General features: G+C 46.0%; 1 protein-coding gene and 1 gene segment (V, D, J or C); one reads left to right on the top strand and one right to left on the bottom strand.

The window, feature by feature from the left end:
- Positions 1 to 21,194, top strand: part of LOC106606764 (uncharacterized) — a 423,559-nt gene that overhangs the window by 261,244 nt on the left and 141,121 nt on the right. The window lies entirely within an intron of this gene.
- On the bottom strand, positions 7,395 to 8,049 carry LOC123743406 (Ig heavy chain V region 914-like). The segment is given in 2 exon segments: positions 7,395 to 7,866; positions 7,962 to 8,049. Coding segments are annotated over 2 exon segments (369 nt in total).

The raw sequence follows: 21,194 nt of genomic DNA, 5'->3' as shown, positions 1-21,194 counted from the left end.
TGTGCAATGGGTAGGACGGAGTCAGGCGCAGGACACAGAACTGAGTAAAAAAACGTACTTTACTCGAATCAACCACAAAATAATTCCACGCAGGGAAAATACTCCAGCTAACAGAAATAGCGAACACTTAACAACTAACAAACACGCACAAAACCATGTGGGAAACAGAGGGTTAAATAGGAAATAAATAATAATGTAATGGAAACCAGGTGTGTACAATCAAGACAAAACAAATGGACAATGAAACGTAGATCGGTGGCGGCTAGAAAGCTGGTGACGTCGACCGCCGAACGCCGCCCGAACAAGGAGAGGCACAGACTTCGGCAGAAGTCGTGACAGTACCCCCCCCCTTGATGTGTGGCTCCAGCAGCACCCCGAAACCGGCTTCGGGGTCGACCCGGAGGACGAGGCGCAGGACGATCCGGGTGGTGATGGTGAAATTCCTGCAGTAAGGAAGGGTCCAGGATGTCCTCCAACGGCACCCAGCATCTCTCCTCCGGACCGTACCCCTCCCACTCCACGAGGTACTGAGGCTGACCGAGACCCCCAGGCATTCCATAAATGCCCTCCAGACCCTAGACGTGAACTGGGGACCCCGATCAGAAACTATATCCTCAGGCACCCCATAGTGCCGGAAGACGTAGGTGAACAGTGCCTCCGCAGTCTGTAGAGCCGTAGGGAGACCAGGCAAAGGAAGGAGACGGCAGGACTTAGAAAACCGATCCACAACAACCAGGATCGTGGTGTTTCCCTGTGACGGAGGAAGATCCGTCACGAAATCCACCAATAGGTGTGACCACGGCTGTTGTGGAACGGGTAGGGGTTGTAATTTCCCTTTGGGCAGGTGTCTAGGTGCCTTGCACTGGGCGCACACCGAGCAGGAGGAACCGGTCCCCCTTTCAGCAATGAGGTAATGGGAGCCGCTACCTGACCAAATCCCTGGATAAACCTCCCGTAGTAGTTGGCAAACCCTAAGAACCGCTGCACCTCCTTTACCGTGGTTGGAGTAGGCCAATTACGCACGGCGTGGAAAGGCGATACCCTAGGAAGGAGACGCACTGTTGGAAGAACAGACATTTCTCAGCCTTGACCTACAGGTCATGCTCCAACAGTCGACCAATCACCCTGCGCACCAGGGACACATGCTCGGCGTGTGTAGCGGAGTATATCAGTATGTCGTCGATATACACCACTACACTCTGCCCGTGCAGGTCCCTGAAAATCTTGTCTACAAAGGATTGGAAGACTGATGGCGCATTCATCAACCCGTACGGCATGACGAGGTATTCATAGTGCCCCGAGGTGGTACTAAATGCCGTCTTCCACTCATCCCCCGCCGGGATACGCACCAGGTTGTAAGCGCTCCTGAGATCCAATTTTGTGAAGAAGCGCGCCCCGTGCAGTGACTCTGTCACACTGGTTATGAGAGGCAGCGGTGATAAAAGAATGATCTAATAAAGGTAAATGAATCAATAAACCATGATGAATTATTAGTCATACAGCATGGTTAATGAATAATCAATGTAATGATCAATGTAGTGATCGATTGGTCTGATTAGTTCCAGAAAGTCCAGGAACCACTGGAGAGGGAAAGAAATTGGGTATGCAATTAGTATAGAGAGCAGGGGACAGATGGTAAAGGGAGTAAAACTTCAAAGGGTTCCTAACCTTGAGGGAAAGGAACAGGCTGAGCTAGATAGTGATAAACAGTGTGTGAAGTCAATGGGAGATGCAGGTCACCAACAGTTTGTGTGTAAATGCATGTGCGTAAGTAAGCAAGAACTATAAAATGACTGTTTTGTTATCCTGACGGGAGAACGTTCTCATGAATAAAGCTACAGAAACCTTTTGCAGAAAGCTGAGTCCTTGCCTAATTATTTAACCCATTGTCTTACAAACCGTGGACATTAGTCAAGGCGAATTGATTATTATCATCAAGATATAAAAATCCTTTAACAAGCGGGTAACTGTTCTTCACAGTGATCTGATTTATACCTCGATAGTCAATACACGGGTGTAAACCTCCATCCTTCTTCTTCACAAAAATAAACTCAAGGAGGCAGGTGAAGTGGAAGACCCAATGTATCCCTGCCCCAGAGATTCAGAGACATATGATTCCATAGCCACCGTCTCCTCCTGTGACAAAGGATACACGTGACTCCTGGGAAGTGCTGCGTCTACCAGGAGATTTATCGCACAATCCCCCCGTCGATGGGGTGGTAGTTGAGTCAGGCGCAAGAGCCAAATCGGCATATTCAGGGGGGATGTGCACGGTGGAGACCTGGCTTGGACTCTCCACCGTAGTTGCACCTATGGAAACACCTACACACCTCCTTGAGCACTGACGTGACCATCCCTTGAGAGCCCTCTGTTGCCACGAAATAGTGGGGTCATGATAGGCCAACCAGGGAAGGCCCAACACCACTGGAAACGCAGGAGAATCAATCAGGAAGAGAGTAATTCTCTCCTCATGACCCTCCTCCGTTATCATACATAGTGGAACTGTGGCCTCCCTAATCAGCCCTGACCCTAAAGGACGACGATCTAAGGCATGTACAGGGAAGGGCACATAAATAGGAACAATAGGGATCCCTAATCTAAGTGCAAATGAACGGTCAATAAAGTTCCCAGCTGCACCTGAATCTACTAGCGCCTTATGCAGGGAAAACTCAGGAAATTCTATACACACACACGTGCGCAACAGGGAGCTCTGGGTGAGTCGGGTGCCTATTCACCTGGGATGATCCACCAGTGCCCTGCCTGCTGCCTCGACTCCCTGGGGAACCTCCCCAGCACCGACCAGCAGTGTGCCCTCTGCGGCCACATGTGGTGCAGGAAACGGCCCCCCCTCTGGTCACCCTCAGATCAGCACCTCCGAGCTCCATAGGTGTAGGGTCGGAGGTGCTGGGGGATGGAATGGACGGGCCCCGATCTGGACGTCCGCGGGTGGCCAACAGGTTATCCAGCCGGATGGATAAATCCACCAGCTGGTCGAGGGTAAGGGTGGTGTCCCTGCATGCCAGCTCCCGACAAATGTCCTCACGTAGACTGCACCGGTAATGGTCAATCAGGGCCCTTTCATTCCATCTCGCGCTGGCTGCCAGGGTCCTGAAGTCCAGTTCAATGTCCTGTGCTCATCCCCTGTCTAAGATGGAACAAACGTTCCCCTGCCGCTCTCCCCTAAGGTGGATGATCGAAGTGCGCCCGGAAGCGGCGGGTGAAATCCTCATAGTGGACCAACACCGCGCCTTCTCTCCCCCACACAGCGTTGGCCCACTCAAGTGCTCTCCCCGACAAACAGGAGATGAGAGCGGACACGCTCTCGTGTCCCGAGGGAGCCGGGTGGACGGTCGCCAGGTAGAGCTCCAACTGGAGCAGGAAACCCTGACACCCGGCAGCTGTCCCATCATATGCCCATGTCACGTCCTGACCAGTAATAAGATAATTTGCTATTGTAGTTTGGTCAGGACGTGGCAGAGGGTATTTTGTTTATGTGTTTCGGGGTGATGGTTTATGAAGTAGGGTGTTTGATTTATTATTTCCGTTTTTTTGGGTCACTGCTCTATGTTAGTCTATTTCTATGTTCTTTCTAGTTAGTCTGTTTCTATGTTTAGTTAATTGGGGTGTGGACTCTCAATTGGAGGCAGAGGTTGTCTACATTTACATTTACATTTAAGTAATTTAGCAGACGCTCTTATCCAGAGCGACTTACAAATTGGTGGATTCACCTTATGATATCCAGTGGAACAACCACTTTACAATAGTGCATCTAAATCTTTTAAGGGGGGGGGGTTAGAAGGATTACTTTATCCTATCCTAGGTATTCCTTAAAGAGGTGGGGTTTCAGGTGTCTCCGGAAGGTGGTGATTGACTCCGCTGTCCTGGCGTCGTGAGGGAGCTTGTTCCACCATTGGGGTGCCAGAGCAGCGAACAGTTTTGACTGGGCTGAGCGGGAACTGTGCTTCCTCAGAGGTAGGGAGGCGAGCAGGCCAGAGGTGGATGATTGAGAGTTGCCTTTGATTGAGAGTCCTATATATTAGGGTGTGTTTGTGATTTGTGGGAGGTTGTGCTTGTTTAGCTGTCTATGCCTGACAAGACTGTATTTAGTCGTTCATCATTTTTGTGATTTTTGTATACGTGTTTGTTTGGTTTTCCTTCTTTCTCCTATTAAAAGAAGATGAGTATACAACCCGCTGCGTTTTGGTCCTTTCCAGACGACAATTATGACAGCCCATGAGAGCCGAATCCCACTGGGTCCAGGTGACGGAGGGGTGGACAGCGGTGTGGGTTGGGGTGAAGTGAATGGGGGTGTGGGAAAACCCTCTCTCTCCCATCGCACCATGGTGTGCAGCACGCGATCCATGGCTGTGCCAAGATTTTGGAGCATTGTCGCGTGCTGCTGGACTCGCTCCTCCGCCGGTAATGGAGGACTGGGTGTGCCTGCTGACTCCATATTTCAGGTGCGTGTTTCTGTCAAGTGTCAATGTGCAGCGGGTAGGACAGAGTCAGGCGCAGGACACAGAACTGAGTAAAAAAAACGTACTTTACTCGAATCAACCACAAAATAATTCCACACAGGGAAAATACTCCAGCTAACAGAAATAGCGAACACTTAACAACGAACAAATATGCACAAAACCATGTGGGAACCAGAGGGTTAAATAGGGAATAAATAATAATGTAATGGAAACCAGGTGTGTACAATCAAGACATAACAAATGGACAATGAAACGTAGATCGGTGGTAGCTAGAAAGCTGGTGACGTCGACCGCCGAACGCCGCCCGAACAAGGAGAGGCACCAACTTCGGCGGAAGTCATGACACCACCTCAGGCACATGTGAGTTTGAGGGATCCCCCCAGGGGTCCCCTGGACTGACTGTTCAGCATGTGTGAGTACGACCTGACAGTGGACACCTGAGGAGGAAGAGGAATGACAGGTCAGATCAATCAAGGAGTCACATCAGTATCACAGCAACACAAGTTATACTGATCAGACTACAGTCAGGAACTCACAGGAGGCAGCTGCCAGCATCAGCAGTAGAGATGCAGGGAACATGGTTTGTATTGAAGTTGAACAGGTGGGAGCTGCTCTTCTCTACTCTCCAGGACTCAGAAGGACGTACTAGGACTCTCAGATACAGAGGTTTTTATATAAGGAGGAAGGAGAAGGAAACAAGGGAAGAGGGGCTAAGTGAAATTTGCATAAGGAGAGGATATATATATATATAATTCATGGAAATATCAGTAGGGAAACAATATGTAATAACTGTGCAATACTCTAGTGTGTTCTCCATGTAAAAATACTTATACTGGAGGATAATGTTAGGCAGGACTGTGATACAATGAGCTTTACACTCTGCTAATATTTTTTGTATCACAACCCAATAGTGTGAATAGTCCCCAGTCTTTATATTGTTGCATATATCTGTATTTATATCATAATACTTAATTATGTTTCTTTTTGATACAAAAGAGCTTAGATCTTCTTGTTCGGTACTGGCCACCTTTATCATGTGAATGATTTAAAGTAATTGATCATGATTGAGTTCATTGAATGTTTGAAAGACATCAATTAGAATATCATCAATTCGTATCAGGAGTATAATTGGTAAACAACTCAGATATACATTTCCAGCACCACAAGTGATGGGCTTGTATTCATTTACAAATTTAATGTGGTGAAGCATCTCTGTTCTGTTTAATTTTGTCACGACTTCCGCCGAGGTCGGCTCTTCTCCTTGTTCGGGCGGCGTTCAGCGGTCGACGTCACCGGCTTTCTAGCCATCGCCACTCCGTTTTTCATTGATCCATTTGTTTTGTCTTGTTCCCTGCACACCTGGTTTTCATTCACCAATCACACTCATGTATTTATTCCTCTGTTCCCCCTCATGTCTTTGTGTGGAATTGTTTGTGTTACGTGTTAATTGTTTGACGCGCCAGACTGGTTTGCTTATACCGTGTTGTTCACAAAGATGTTTATTGTTAAACATAAATTATTCTGACTGTTTTGCGCATTTTGCACTTTTGCCTATGGGCTGGAGGTTTTGACGCAGTTGTGTCCGTCTGTTGGCTTCTCCTGCCTCAATAAAGTGTGCGCCTGTTCACAACTCTCTGCTCTCCTGCACCTGACTTCGCTACCAGTACGCACACACCTGACAGAATTCCACACCCACAATGCAGTCAACAGGAGCACGTACCCCGGTCAGACGAGGAGTCGAGGAGCGCGTCCGGGAACACTCGGCAATGCTGCAACATCTCGGTGCCACGATGGATCGCGTTGTCCAGACCAATGACCGCTAGGAGAGACAGGAAGTCTCTCCAGCGCCTAGACCAGCACAACCGGGGTTACCTCTACCCGTCCCTCCTGGATCCAGTCCCAGTGGGATGCGTCTCTCCCTCCCAGGGAGTATGATGGGACGGCCTCTCGGGGAGCGCTCTGGAGTGGGCAAATGCCGTGTGGGGCGTTTATTATACAATCAAACACTGTACTGCTAGAGCTGTCATGACTAGAAGTTATCTTCAATGAGTCTACAGTGGAAGTACTACTAATACATATATAACCAACATGCTCCAGAGCTTTGCCTTCAGCTTGTCGTATCCAGTGAAGACAGTAAGAATATATAGAAATCCCAGAAAATATGCAGGAGATGCTGAAAGACTCCCCTGGTTTTATAACCACTGGACCAGAATGGATGAGTTCAATATCCCAGTAGACACCTGTAATGAGGAGCACATCAATACACAGCATTGTCAGTTTTCATCAGAAATGAGAAATGATCAGTTCAGAGTTGTAATAAATATCAATTTGTATGAACAGAGAAACTCACAGGATACAGCTGCCAGCAGCAGCAGAGATGCAGGGAACATGGCTTGTTTTGAAGCTGAACTAGTGGGAGCTGCTTTTCTCTTCTCTCCAGTACACAGAGGGCATCTAAGGACAGACAGACACTGTTTAAGTAGGGAAATAATCAGAGGGAGGGTTTGCATTGACATGGAGAGATGGTGGGAGATACAGTATATAAGAGGGTATATAAGAGACACTTCAGGACCACCACCACTATTACTGGACACAACCTTTACGATGTGAAAACTCACCGACCATCTTTAGATTATGTTTGTGATTTTACCACGTGAAACTAAATAATTTAGTTCATCCACGTGTTCATAAAACTATTTGGCATACACCGGCAAGAAAAGTAGATAAGGATGAATGACAAATTGTAAAAAAAAAACATATTAGGCAACAGCTACATTCATGTTTTTATTCTAAAATAAAATGTCTAGAAGAATGATTCTTATGAACTGAAACATTACATGATACTTCAAAACATTGCAGATCCTCCATCAATTAAATGAAGTATTGAGACATCAGTAAAATGAAGATAATGGGATATCTCTTGGTTTATCAACAACACTATAACAACATATCTAACAGGTGTGTTATCTCTGGGTCTCTGTGTGATGATACTGTATGTGAACATCTACAATATTTGGGTCTCATTTCCTTATCACGGCCAGATGGTTTTTGTACGGATTCTCCCATTAATTTAACCACTGTGACTCTCTAGCACAGTAATACACTGCTGTGTCCTCACTCTTCAGGCTGTTCATCTGTAGGTACAGCTTACTGCTGGAGTCATCTCTGGAGATGGTGAATCTACCCTGGACTGACTGGGCGTAAAAGATTGATCTACTAGCTGTGCTAATAAAAGAAATCCACTCCAGTCCTTTCCCAGGAGCCTGTCTGATCCACGCCATCTCATAGCTTCTGAAAGTGAACCCAGAGGCTGTACAGGTCAGTTTGTGTGATTCTCCAGGCTTTTTAACCACTGGTCCAGACTCAGTCAGTGTCTGACCATGAACACCTGTGGAAATAGAGAGTACAGATATTGTTGAAGCTAAAAGCTAAGGTGTCAATTTATTTCTTTCATAAACGTATAATTAGGTTGCATATCCTCACCTGTTAGATATACTGTCAGTAAGAGAACTCCTGTGGTAGGAAACATGGTGATCTGTGTAGTTCTCTAAAGGTAGTTGAGACAGTCCTCAGCAGAAACAACCTTCAACAGAGACATTAATGAAGATGGAGGACAAGTGAGTTTTGCATTAGCTCCTCCTCACTGGGAGGACCAATCAAAGGAGGCTTTAGGCCATCTTCAGATGTTCTGTTATGATTTTTTAAAGTTCTATTTAACTTTTATTTAACTAAAAAAAAAGAAAAAATCTAAATCAAATTCTTTAATATAGCCCTTCGTACATCAGCTGATATCTCAAAGTGCTGTACAGAAACCCAGCCTAAAACCCCAAACAGCAAGCAATGCATGTGAAAGAAGCACGGCGGCTAGGAAAAACTCCCTAGGAAAAACTCCCTAGAAAGGCAAAAAACCTAGGAAGAAACCTAGAGAGGAACCAGGCTATGAGGGGTGGCCAGTCCTCTTCTGGCTGTGCCGGGTGGATATTATAACAGAACATGGTCAAGATGTTAAAATGTTCATAAATGACCAGCATGGTCAAATAATAATAATCATAGTAGTTGTCGAGGGTGCAACAAGCACGTCCGGTGAACAGGTCAGGGTTCCATAGCCGCAGGCAGAACAGTTGAAGCTGGAGCAGCAGCACGGCCAGGTGGACTGGGGACAGCAAGGAGTCATCATGCCAGGTAGTCCTGAGGCATGGTCCTAAGCAAGTCAGTTAAGAACAAATTATTATTTACAATGACTCACCAACACCATTATTTATTGATGTCTTATTTGTTTGTTTTCCTATAATGGTAGATTGGTTGAGGAAACATCTTCCATTTGCAACACTAACTCTGATAAAGAGTTGCCAGGACAGTTTTAAAATGTTTTAATTTAACCTTTATTTTATCAGGGAGTTATACTGAGACCAATGTGTATTTTGCAGATGAGCCCTGAATTACATAAATTACAGAAAATACACAATTCAAAATATACATACAAAATGCAAGCATAAAGAAAAACAAATGTATTCATCATTAAAAAGGTCCTCAATCAGCTTTCTGAATTGCCCTAGAGGAAACACAACATCAAATTGAAGAACATTTTGAAGATTGTTCCACAAATAAGGTGCAAGAAACTAAAAGCTGATTTACTTAACTCAGTAGAGACCAAAGGAATTTCCAGAGTTAGCCATCCCTGAGACGAGTTGTGGTAACTCCTATGTCTAAAGTTAAGTAATGATGTTAGGTACAGTGGGATTTTTTGTAAAAGGGCATTGTAAATGAAAACATAGCAAAGTATCAACCTTAGTATGATGAAGGGAATACTTCTGAAACAACCACTGAGTCAATCCCAATTAAAATGGTAATACATTTTTAATAGTGAGGGTATTGCATTATACCTAAAGTATATCTGTTCTTATCCTACAGTAGACCTATGTTATGTCTATTGATTGACACTATAGTACATCTATACTCAACATAAAAGAAACGTCCTCTCAATGTCAACTGCGTTTATTTTCAGCAAACTTAACATGTGTAAATATTTGTATGAACATAACACGATTCCACAACTGAGACATAAACTGAACAAGTTCCACAGACATGGGACTAACAGAAATGGAATAATGTGTCCCTGAACAAAGGGGGGGGGTCAAAATCAAAAGTAACAGTCAGTATTTGGTGTGGCCACCAGCTGCATTAAGGACTGCAGTGCATCTCCTCCTCATGGACTGCACCAGATTTGCCAGTTCTTGCTGTGAGATGTTACCCCACTCTTCCACCAAGGCACCTGCAAGTTCCCAGACATTTCTGGGGGAATGGCCCTAGCCCTCACCCTCTGATCCAACAGGTCCCAGACGTGCTCAATGGGATTGAGATCCGGGCTCTTCGCTGGCCATGGCAGAACATTGACATTCCTGTCTTGCAGGGAATCACACACAGAACGAGCAGTATGGCTGGTAGAATTGTCATGCTGGAGGGTCATGTCAGGATGAGCCTGCAGGAAGGGTACCACATGAGGGCGGAGGTTGTCTTCCCTGTAACTCACAGCATTGAGATTGCCTTCAATGACAACAAGCTCAGTCCGATGATGCTGTGACACACCGCCCCAGACCATGACGAATCCTCCACCTCCAAATCGGTCCCGCTCCAGAGTATAGGCATCGGTGTAACGCTCATTCCTTCGACGATAAACGCGAATCCGACCATCACCTCTGGTGAGACAAAACTGCGACTCGTCAGTGAAGAGCACTTTTTGCCAGTCCTGTCTGGTCCAGCGACGATGGGTTTGTGCCCATAGGGCGATGTTGTTGCCGGTTATGTCTGGTGTGGACCTGCCTTACAACAGGCCTACAAGCCCTCAGTCCAGCCAATTGAGGACAGTCTGAGCACTGATGGAGGGATTGTGTGTTCTTGGTGTAACTTGGGCAGTTGTTGTTGCCGTCCTGACACCTGTCCCGCAGGTGTGATGTTCGGGTGTACCGATCCTGGGCAGGTGTTGTTACACATGGACTGGCACTGCGAGGACGATCAGCTGTCCGTCCTGTCTCCCTGTAGCTCTGTCTTAGACATTAGACATAGTACGGACATTGCAATTTATTGCCCTGTCCAGATCTGTAGTCCTCATGCCTCTTTTCAGCATGTCTAAGGCACGTTCACGCAGATGAGCAGGGACCCTGGGCATCTTTGTTTTGGTGTTTTTCAAAGTCAGCAGAAAGGCCTCTTCAGTGTCCTAAGTTTTCATAACTGTGACCTTAATTGCCTACTGTCTGTAAGCTGTTTGTGTCTTAACGACCGTTCCACAGGTGCATGTTCATTAATTGTTTATGGTTCATTGAACAAGCATGGGAAACAGTGTTTAAACCCTTTACAATGAAGATCTGTGAAGTTATTTGGGTTTTTATGAATTATCTTTGAAAGACAGGGTCCTGATAAAGGGAAGTTTCTTTTTTTGCTGAGTTTATATATGAACTCTGAGTGATCAGGATTTTACATCATGATGTCATGGGGGAGGGGTTGATGACACTTAGGTAAGGGGTCAATCAATAATTCATCATAAAATGGGCAGGAGATTTACCTATCACATGACACTTAGTCTGAAACAATTCTTGATCCGTCTCATAAGACATAGAAATTGACCAAAGAACTGGAAGAACTTTGGGAAACCTTGGAGAATTTCTTCATAAATATTGATAGATATACCTTGTCTTAGATGTTATGTTTAACATATCAAGGATAATCGTCAATCAAAGACAGTCACTGTCCTCGATAGATGAATGTCTAATATGCCATTTACAGTATGTGATTCCGCTATACTTTCTGACACTCCTCACCTCGGGGAAATATGCACCTGTACATGTAGTTCTGTTTATAAACTGCTTATTTTTGCTCTCAGGGGAGTATACTACTACAGTAGATGTTACACTGTTGTATTGATGCTCTACTGCCCTCTGTTGATTCTGCTGTCAGTTAGACTTTCTGAGGGTTTTTTGTACAGATCCTCCACTCACTCACACCGCTGTGTCTGTCTTGCACAGTAATAGACAGCAGAGTCCTCTGCTATCAGACCAGACAGCTTCAGATACACCATGCTGTTAGAATTCTCTCTGGTGACTTTTATCCGTCCTTCAATATCTTTTGAATAGATTGTTTTGCTGGCATCATAATAGATCAATCCCATCTAGTCCAGTGCTTTTCCTGCAGGTTGTCTTATCCAGTGCATGCCATGGCTACTAAATGTAAAGCTAGATCCCTTACTGGAAAGGCTTTCTCAGGACTGGACCGGAGGGAATGACTCCAGACTCTGGACATTTAAACCTGATGGAAGGAAAGAGATATTAAAGTAATGGAAGTTATAACAAAATATTGTCAATTTTCAGTCATTCCTCATAGTAAAAGTAGTTGATAAAGGAGTAGGTGGCTGCAGAACTCATAGTGCAGACAGAGAGAGAGCAGCAGAAGGTAGAGTTTTCCCATCATACTGAGGTAGGAGACATGAACTCAGCTGTTCCACACAAGACAACCAAGTCAGCAGCAGAACATAAGTATATATGAACTCGGAGGGATCTAGATTTACATCATGATGTTATTGGGGAGGGACAGATGACTCTGAGGTCAGAAGTCAATTTATGGCTCATCAGTAGGGCCAGGAGTTGTCCTTCATCACCTGACCTGACCTGGTGAAAATATAATTTAATTTTTTTACTTAGTCAGAAAAACCTCCAGGGCCTACTCACCACACACATAACTGACTCAAGGACAGGAGGAACTGTGGGGAACATGATGATTATTTAAATATTTGTCATCTTCATTAACTAATTTCATTGTGGATTATTTTAAATGGCATATACTGTGTAGACATCCATTCGTCAAGGAGAGAATTGAAAATGTTTTGAAAAGTACATACGTAAAAGGCATAGGTGAAAAAAACTGTACAGTAATATTCATAGGACCTGTTCCCAGTTTAGCAAAATCAGTAAAAAAAGAGTCTGTTTTACATTTATACTTTCTATCATGAATGAACACAGCTTAATGAGATTCAACACCTCACATAGCCTGTACTTTGTTTTGTTTCTGCATACATTTGTATAGATGATGTAATTAAGCAATAAGGCACAAGAGGCCGTGTTATGTGCTGAATACAGTCACAGGTAACTTACTTTGTTCGGCCTGAAGCGATAGCCCAAGCGTTGCTGAAGCCTGTCAAATCTTACAGCGTCTAGATAGGTATTTTATCTATCAGCTAACCACATTCTATGTTATAGCAGTTTACATTGAATGAGGAATTAGTAATTTAATAGGATCTCTATGGAAATCTGTCAGTCGATGACACAGTCAATGACGTGGCACGCAACAATTGTTTGATGCATGCAACTTCTGAGCAGGGGAACATGACCATTCTCTCTACAGGGGAGTTTTCATTTCAAAGTGAAACAAATCTTCTGAGGTCTGATAGGCAGACAACTAGGCTTATTTTAACCCCACTTGTCATAGGCGTCGTAAGGATTGGACCAAGGCGCAGCGGGTAAAGTGCTCATCTTCTTAATTTATTAGAAATAACACTTTAACAAAAGAAACAAACGACCGAAACAGTCCCATAAGGTGCACAGACTATACAGGAAATAACCACCCACAAAACACAAGTGAAACAAACACAACTAAATATGGCCTCCAATTAGCGACAACAACAACCAGCTGCCTCTAATTGGAGGTCATTGCCAAAAACCCAACATAGAAATAGAAAACTAGATATAAACATAGAAATAGATAACATAGAACCTAAACACAAAAACACCGAAACACACAAAACAAACACCCCCTGCCAAGCTCTGACCAAACTACAATGACAAATAACCCCTTTTACTGGTCAGGACGTGACAGTACCCCCCCAAAGGTGCAGTTCCCGAATGCACCTCAAAAACAAAAACCCCACAAAAACAACCCCAAACTTCAAGGGAGGGAAGGGAGGGTGGCCACCGTCAACGACGGTCCCTGTGCTACACCCCACCTTCCCAATCCTCCCACTACGGAGGTGGCTCTGGCTCTGGGCGTAGCTCCCGTTCAGAAGACTCTGGGCTGCGCTGCATCGCTGGAGACTCCGGGCTGCAGACTGCCCGTCCCGTCCGGACCCAGTCCCAGTGGGATGCTTCTCTCCCTTCCCAGGGAAGATGATGGGACGGCAGCACAGTGCCAGGGATTCCTGCTACAACTGGACCTCTACCTGGCTACTGTGCACCCAGCTCCCTCGGAAAGGGAGAAAGTGTCTGCCCTCGTCTCTTGCCTCTTGGGGAGAGCTCTGGAGTGGGCAAACGCCGTGTGGGGAGAAGAAGAGGCGGCGTTGGACCACTTCGGGGAGTTCAACCGTCGCTTCCGGGCCGTCTTCGACCATCCACCCGAAGGTAGAGTAGCGGGGGAACGGCTCTTTCATTTGAGGCAGGGGAGGAGGAGTGCCATGGAATTCGCCCTGGAATTCCGGACCTTGGCTGCCGGAACAGGCTGGAACGACAGGGCCCTCATCGACCACTATCGGTGCAGCCTACGCGAGGACATCCGACGTGAGCTGGCCTGCAGGGATGCCACCATCTCCTTCGACCAACTGGTGGATTTGTCCATCCGGGTTGGATAACCTGCTGGTCACCCGCAGACGTCCAGAGGGGGCTCTGTCGGTGCCATCTTCCAGCACCCCCGCTCCGGTGCCCATGGAGTTGGGAAGGGCTGCGTGTAGGGAGACTGGAGGAGCAGCCATCACGTGCACCATCTGTGGCCGCAGAGGGCACACTGCTGGTCGGTGCCGTGTCGGTTCCTCTGGGAGTAGAGGCAACAGGCAGGGCACTCTGGCGTCACCCCAGGTGAGTCTGCACCACACTCATCCAGAGTCCTCTGTTGACCACCTGTTTGTACCTGTTTGTTTCCATGATTTTTCCCCGCATTCTCAGCATAAGGCACTCGTCGATTCAGGCGCAGCTGGGAATTTTATCGACAGAGCATTAGCCCTTAGTTTAGGGATCCCTATTATTCCTGTAGTTAGACCTTTCCCGGTTCACGCTCTAGATATTCAACCATTAGGGTCAGGGTTGATTAGGGAGGCCACCGCTCCTCTGGGTATGGTGACGCAGGAGGGGCACAAGAAGAGAATTAGTCTCTTCCTTATTGACTATCCTGCATTTCCTGTGGTGCTAGGCCTACCCTGGTTAGTTTGTCATGACCCCACTGTTTCTTGGCCACAGAGGGCTCTCACGGGGTGGTCGCGGGAGTGCTCGGGGAGCTGTTTAGGGGTGTCTGTTGGTGCTACTATGGTGGAAAGTCCAGACCAGGTCTCCACCGTGCGCATCCCCCTAGAATATGCTGATTTGTCTCTCGCCTTCTGTATAAAGAAGGTGACTCAATTACCACCTCATCGGCTGGGGGATTGTGCGATAAATCTCCTGGTAGACGCTGCGCTTCCCAGGAGTCACGTGTATGCCCTGTCGCAAGCAGAGACAGTGGCTATGGAGACATATGTCTCTGAATCCCTGCGTCAGGGGTACATTCGGTCATCCACTTCACCTGCCTCCTTGAGTTTCTTTTTTGTTAAGAAGAAGGATGGAGGTCTACGCCGGTGCATTGATTATAGAGGTCTAAATCAAATCACAGTGAGGTACAGTTACCCGCTACCTCTTATTGCCACGGCGATTGAATCAATGCATGGGGCGCGCTTCTTCACGAAACTGGATCTCAGGAGTGCGTATAACCTGGTGCGTATCCGGGAAGGGGACGAGTGGATGACAGCGTTTAGTACCACCTCAGGGCATTATGAGTACCTCGCCATGCCGTACGGGTTGATGAATGCTCCATCAGTTTTCCAATCCTTTGTAGACGAGATTTTCAGGGACCTGCTCGGGCAGGGTGTAGTGGTGTATATCGATGACATTCTGATATACTCCGCTACACGCGCCGAGCATGTGCCCTTGGTACGCAAGGTACTTGGACGACTGTTGGAGCATGACCTGTACGTCAAGGCCGAGAAATGCCAGTTCTTTCAGCAGGTTGTCTCCTTCCTAGGGTATCGCATTTCCACATCAGGGGTGGAGATGGAGAGTGACCGCATTGCAGCCGTGCGTAATTGGCCGACTCCCACCACGGTTAAGGAGGTGCAGCAATTTTTAGGCTTTGCCAATTACTACCGGAGATTTATCTGGGGTTTTGGCCAGGTGACTGCTCCCATTACCTCACTGCTGAAGGGGGGTCCCGTACGGTTGCAGTGGTCGGCTGAGGCGGACAGGGCTTTTGGGCAGCTAAGAGCTCGGTTTACTTCGGCTCTCGTGCTGGCCCATCCGGATCCCTCTTTGGCGTTCATAGTGGAGGTGGACACGTCCGAGGCTGGGATAGGAGCCGTGCTCTCACAGTGCTCGGGTACGCCACCAAAACTCCGCCCCTGTGCTTTCTCGAAGAAGCTCAGCCCAGCGGAGCCTAACTATGAAGTGGGGGACCGGGAGCTGTTGGCTGTGGTTAAAGCATTGAAGGTGTGGAGACATTGGCTTAAGGGGGCTAAACACCCTTTTCTCATCTGGACTGACCACCGCAACCTGGAGTACATCCGGGCAGCGAGGAGACTGAATCCTCATCAGGCAAGGTGGGCCATGTTCTTTACCCGTTTTGTGTTTACCCTGTCTTACAGACCAGGTTCCCAGAATACGAAGGCAGATGCACTCGGGTTTTCACCCCGAGAGTAACGGGCAGATAGAGAGAGTTAACCAGGATGTGGGCAGGTTTCTGCGGTCCTATTGCCAGGACCGGCCGGGGGAGTGGGTGGCGTTCGTGCCCTGGGCCGAGATAGCACAGAACTCGCTTTGCCACTCCTCCACTAACCTCTCCCTCTTTCAGTGCGTATTGGGGTACCAGCCGGTTCTGGCGCAATGGCATCAGGGTCAGACCGAGGCTCCTTTGGTTGACGACTGGTTCAGGTGCGCGGAGGAGACATGGGAGGCCACCCATGTTCACCTCCAGCGAGCTGTGCTTCGCCAGAAGAACAGCGCGGACCGTCACCGCAGTGAGACCCCGGTGTTTGCACCGGGGGACCGGGTCTGGCTCTCGACCCGAAACCTGCCCCTCCGCCTGCCCTGCCAGAAGCTGGGTCCGTGGTTTGTGGGGCTATTCAAAGTCCTGAGGAGGGTAAACGAGGTGTGTTACAGATTACAGCTTCCCTCTGATTACCGTATTAACCCTTCGTTCCATGTGTCTCTCCTCAGGTCGGTGGTGGCTGGTCCGCTCCAGGAATCTGAGGTGTGGGAGGTCCCTCCGCCCCCTCTGGACATCGAGGGGGCCCCGGCGTACTCTGTTTGTTCCATCCTGGATTCGAGGTGTCGGGCAGGAGGCCTTTAGTACCTCGTGGAGTGGGAGTCAGAGGAGAGGTGTTGAGAGGAGGAGAGGAGAGGTGTTGAGTTCCGGTTGCGGATGTATTGGACCCCGAACTGCTGCGGGAGTTTCACCGTCGCCGGCCGGATCGCCCTGCGCCTCGCCCTCCGGGTCGTCCCCGAGGCCGGTGTCGGCGTGCCGCTGGAGCCACGCGTCAAGGGGTGGCACTGTCACAACTTCCCCTGAAGTCAGCTCCTCTCCTTGTTCGGGCGGCGTTCGGCGATCGACGTCACCGGCTTTCTAGCCATCGCCGCTCCATTTCTCATATTCCATTGGTTTTGTCTTGTTCCATTACACACCTGGTTTTCATTCCATAATTACTGCATGTATTTAGTCCTTTGTTTCCCCTCCATGTCTTTTTGTGTAATTGTTTGTTTGTGATGTGGATTATTGTCGGGCGCTTTACTTTTGCCTTGTTCTGTGTTTTTGGCACATTATTGTTTTTATGTGCTGTATTTTGTGGAACGGAATTAAAGTGCGCCTGTTCACTACACTCTGCTCTCCGGCACCTGACTTCGCCTCCCGTACACACCCTTGCCACAACTACTTTTTCTAATCATAATTTGTCATTTTCTCCAACATCTGCAGTACATCACTGTTGTGTGTTTAATAAAAAATATATGTCACTGCACTTTTACAATGATACTGTACATTGGTATTTTTGGGGATTAATCAAGATTATTATATCCGAAAAATGGCTTTATCAGAGTGCAGGTGTATCCTGGGTGGAAGTCATGCTTTGAACTAATATACCCAACACTCATTTTGATAGACATGCCTTTTAAAACACATTCTTAAACTCTCTCCCCTATACAGAATTATAATGAAGACATAGTAAGTATTTCGCGGTAGGTCCCCAGAACAGCCATGAGAAACCTCATAGAGCAATTTATTACTTTAGTTAAGGACTCATTGTTCAATGCAATTCTTGAAAAGTTTGTTATATTTATTACCAACACAAACATGAATATGGTCTGTCAATAACATTGTGTGTGATGAGTAGCAGTGAATGACTGAAAATATTAAATAATATAATTAAAACAACTCTTAACAAGGTCTATCATATAAATGAAACCGTGATTAAAATATTTGATTCTTTGATCCATCTCACCATTTATTCAAACCAAATGCAAATCGTGTTCATGTGGTTGAATCATTGCATGGTTACCAGCCATCAGCTGGCTTCTACAAAATACAGTTTCTCCTCAGCTGAAACAAGGTAGTGAGAGTAAGATCATGAAAGTGCAGTCCCTGAGATACTTAACTGTCTATCTGAATCATGAGAGATGCTAAACTGGGACCCTGAAACACCCAGGTGACAGACTGGAGTTCACCAAGCGTGGTGCCACACAGCTGTGAGGGTCACAGAGGGGAAGAGAGAGGGGTGGGGTGTGTGAGAGAAACATACAGAACTGAGAAAAGGAGAGCAGGGCCGGTTTGGAACTGAGTGGATTATCAAACATAAACCCTTAGATTATGGAATGGATGCATTAATAGTTACTTTTCATCAGTTTGACCAAAATCATGGAAAATATGGTGTTTCTGTGCAACTTAAAGCATACAAATTATGACAAAAGTAACTACAAATATGTTTATTCCATACTCTAAGTATGTACGATTAAATAATCAGTTTATATTGATATGTTCAGTCAATTTGATCAGAATCTGTCACTATTTGGCTACTTGTAGATTTTACCTTTAAAAATGACGTTACAGTTTCAATATATCAGGCCTAGAAAGTCCAATTCTAATGAGATAAAGTTCTCCTGGTTCAATTTTCTCAGAGGGTCTACGTCATCGGAGAATGGTCCTTGGTGATGCTACAGACCACAACTGGAGCTGAAAACATCTGCATTTTCATCCTTTCTGTATTTTTGCATGTCTTAACTGTTTGAAACTGTTTGAAAAGTAACAGTCCACTTTAGATGGAGTGCTCTGTCCATAATAAGTCCTGAGACAGGATACACTGGGGCTTAAGTTTAGTTAACGTCTCGACACGTTCAACATTCATTGGTTCTACTTAACAGAAACATAGAACACAATAGCAGAATAGCAACCAATGAAGAGAAAATGAAGAGGAAATGAAGATGAGAATATGACCATTCAAATTCATAGCAGTGAAATGCTCTCCCATATGGGTCCAGAGTGCAGTCAGTGTGCAGACAGTACAATTCTGTCAACCCTCATGTCCATGGAGGGGTTTTTGTATTGATGTTGATCACTGTGGCCATTCCCATACACAGAGACTCACACCATTACAAAAACCCATGTCACACACAGCCACAGAATCCTCTCAGTAAAACTCACTGAAACCTACAATGTCTCCATGTGGACAATGTATTTTCCAATCCTGTCATTTACAACAAGCATTGAAGTTCAATTCAAGCAAATTTTTAGATCACATGATTTACAGTGTACAGAAAATAGTTGTTCCCCAGTGTATGTCAGTATTAAAGTTTTGAAAGTTGAGATTTCTTTGTCTGAAGTAGGCCTGAAGAGTATGGACATTTGTTTGAGTTGATAATGTGTATAAATTTGAGTTTCAGTTTATTTATTTTTACAGGGACAGTACACATTAATCAACGTTTCAGTAAAAGTGCCGGTTTTAGCCAGCCGGCTAATTTTCAACCGCAGTCTCTGGGCAGGTTATTAAAAACAGTTACAATACATACAATCAATGAGCAGTGAGCACACGCAGAGCAACATAGGACAAGCAAGACGTAGCATACAGACAGAGTAACATAGGACAAAAAGCAACAAGACAAAATCCATAAAAGCAACAAAGTGTTTCCACACCTCACAAGCTACAGACACAGACAACATGGAAAGCGGCAATACACAGCTAGAGATTATGTTCACAAATCTGATTGACCTTTAGCCATGTCTTCATGTTTTTGTGAATGTGTGATAGGTGGTGCAGTTATGTGTGTCTGATGGCAGTGTATTCCAGACATGGGAAGCTCTCACAGAGAAAGCGGATTTATTAAAGGTGCTTTTCCTTAAGGGAATTATACAGTCACCTCTCATGGCAGACCTTGTGGATCTGCTGCCATATGTTAGGTTTTCTGTTTAACAAAAATACTGAGTGGAGGGGGAGCCAGGCCATTTAGGATCTTGAATACAAGACATGCGTCGGTGTATTGCACAAGATTTTCCCAACTCAGCAGCTCATGCTTTCTGAGGATGTAACAGTAATGATGGCTATTGGGCTTCCTATCAAGCACTTTGAGAGCCTGTTTGTAGACAGACTGAATGGGTTTTAATGTTGTACAGCAAGCTTGGGCCCAACTAGTCAAGCAGTATGTTAAGTGGGGGAGTATCATAGATTTGAAGTACAGTTTTGCTACCTCTGTAGTCAAACAATTTCGAATAAATCGGAAATTAGCTAGGTTGAATTTGGTTATTTGAATTACCTTTTTCACCTGCTTTTTAAAAGAGAGGTTGGAATCAAGTATGATGCCAAGGTACTTAAAATCAGATACCACCTGGAGCTTCTCCCCTGACACATAGACCTCTGGCTCAGTAGCATCTGTTGCCTTCTTTGTGAATAACATGCAGACAGTTTTTTTCACATTGAGATGCAAACACGAGTCACTGAGCCACTTTGTAACCTGGACCATTACAGTAGTGAGTTCTTGTGCAGCTTGTTGTTTGCTCTTTGCATGCACATATATCACTGTATCATCTGCATACATTGGAACTTCAGACCCAGTACAGACAGAAGGCAGATCATTAATGTACAGGCTGAACAGGAGGGGCCCCAGTATTGACCCTTGGGGCACGCCCACATCATAGCTAAGAGTGGGCGACAGCTCATTGCTCACTCTGACACACTGAGTTCTGCCTTCAAGGTATGATTTCATCCACCAATTTTGGGATTAGAATCTCATGGTTAACAGTATCAAAAGCCTTCCTTAGGTCCAGAAGCACAGCCCCAACAAATGTACCAGCACATTTATGTTAGCCGCCTATAGACAATCAGAATGTGTATGTCTGTGTTCCTTAGCTGTCAGCACTCTCACACTCTGTGCTTGGTAGAGGTGGTAGGTTTTTGTCATGGACTGTATCATTGTGACCTGCTATATGGCACAGTGGTTTAACCCTGTACAAAAACCTCCCCACCACTCTGTGCAGGGCCAAAGATGGAATAAACATGTGCAACTTTTCACAACAACCATAACATGATATTTTGCTTTTGATCTGATGAACAGTATGTACAATGATGTTTTACTACTTATTATTTCAACTTTTGCTCTGTCAGGAATTTTGACCATTACAATGATTAAAGAACCTTGCTGAGGACAGTTTTATACACAGTAATTAAGTTCCTTTTTTGTTCTT

Source organism: Salmo salar, chromosome ssa06 (assembly GCF_905237065.1).
Source record: "Salmo salar chromosome ssa06, Ssal_v3.1, whole genome shotgun sequence".
Classification (NCBI taxonomy): domain Eukaryota; kingdom Metazoa; phylum Chordata; class Actinopteri; order Salmoniformes; family Salmonidae; genus Salmo; species Salmo salar.
Note: the sequence above shows the minus strand (reverse complement) of the source record. Positions and strands in the feature narration are given on the sequence as shown.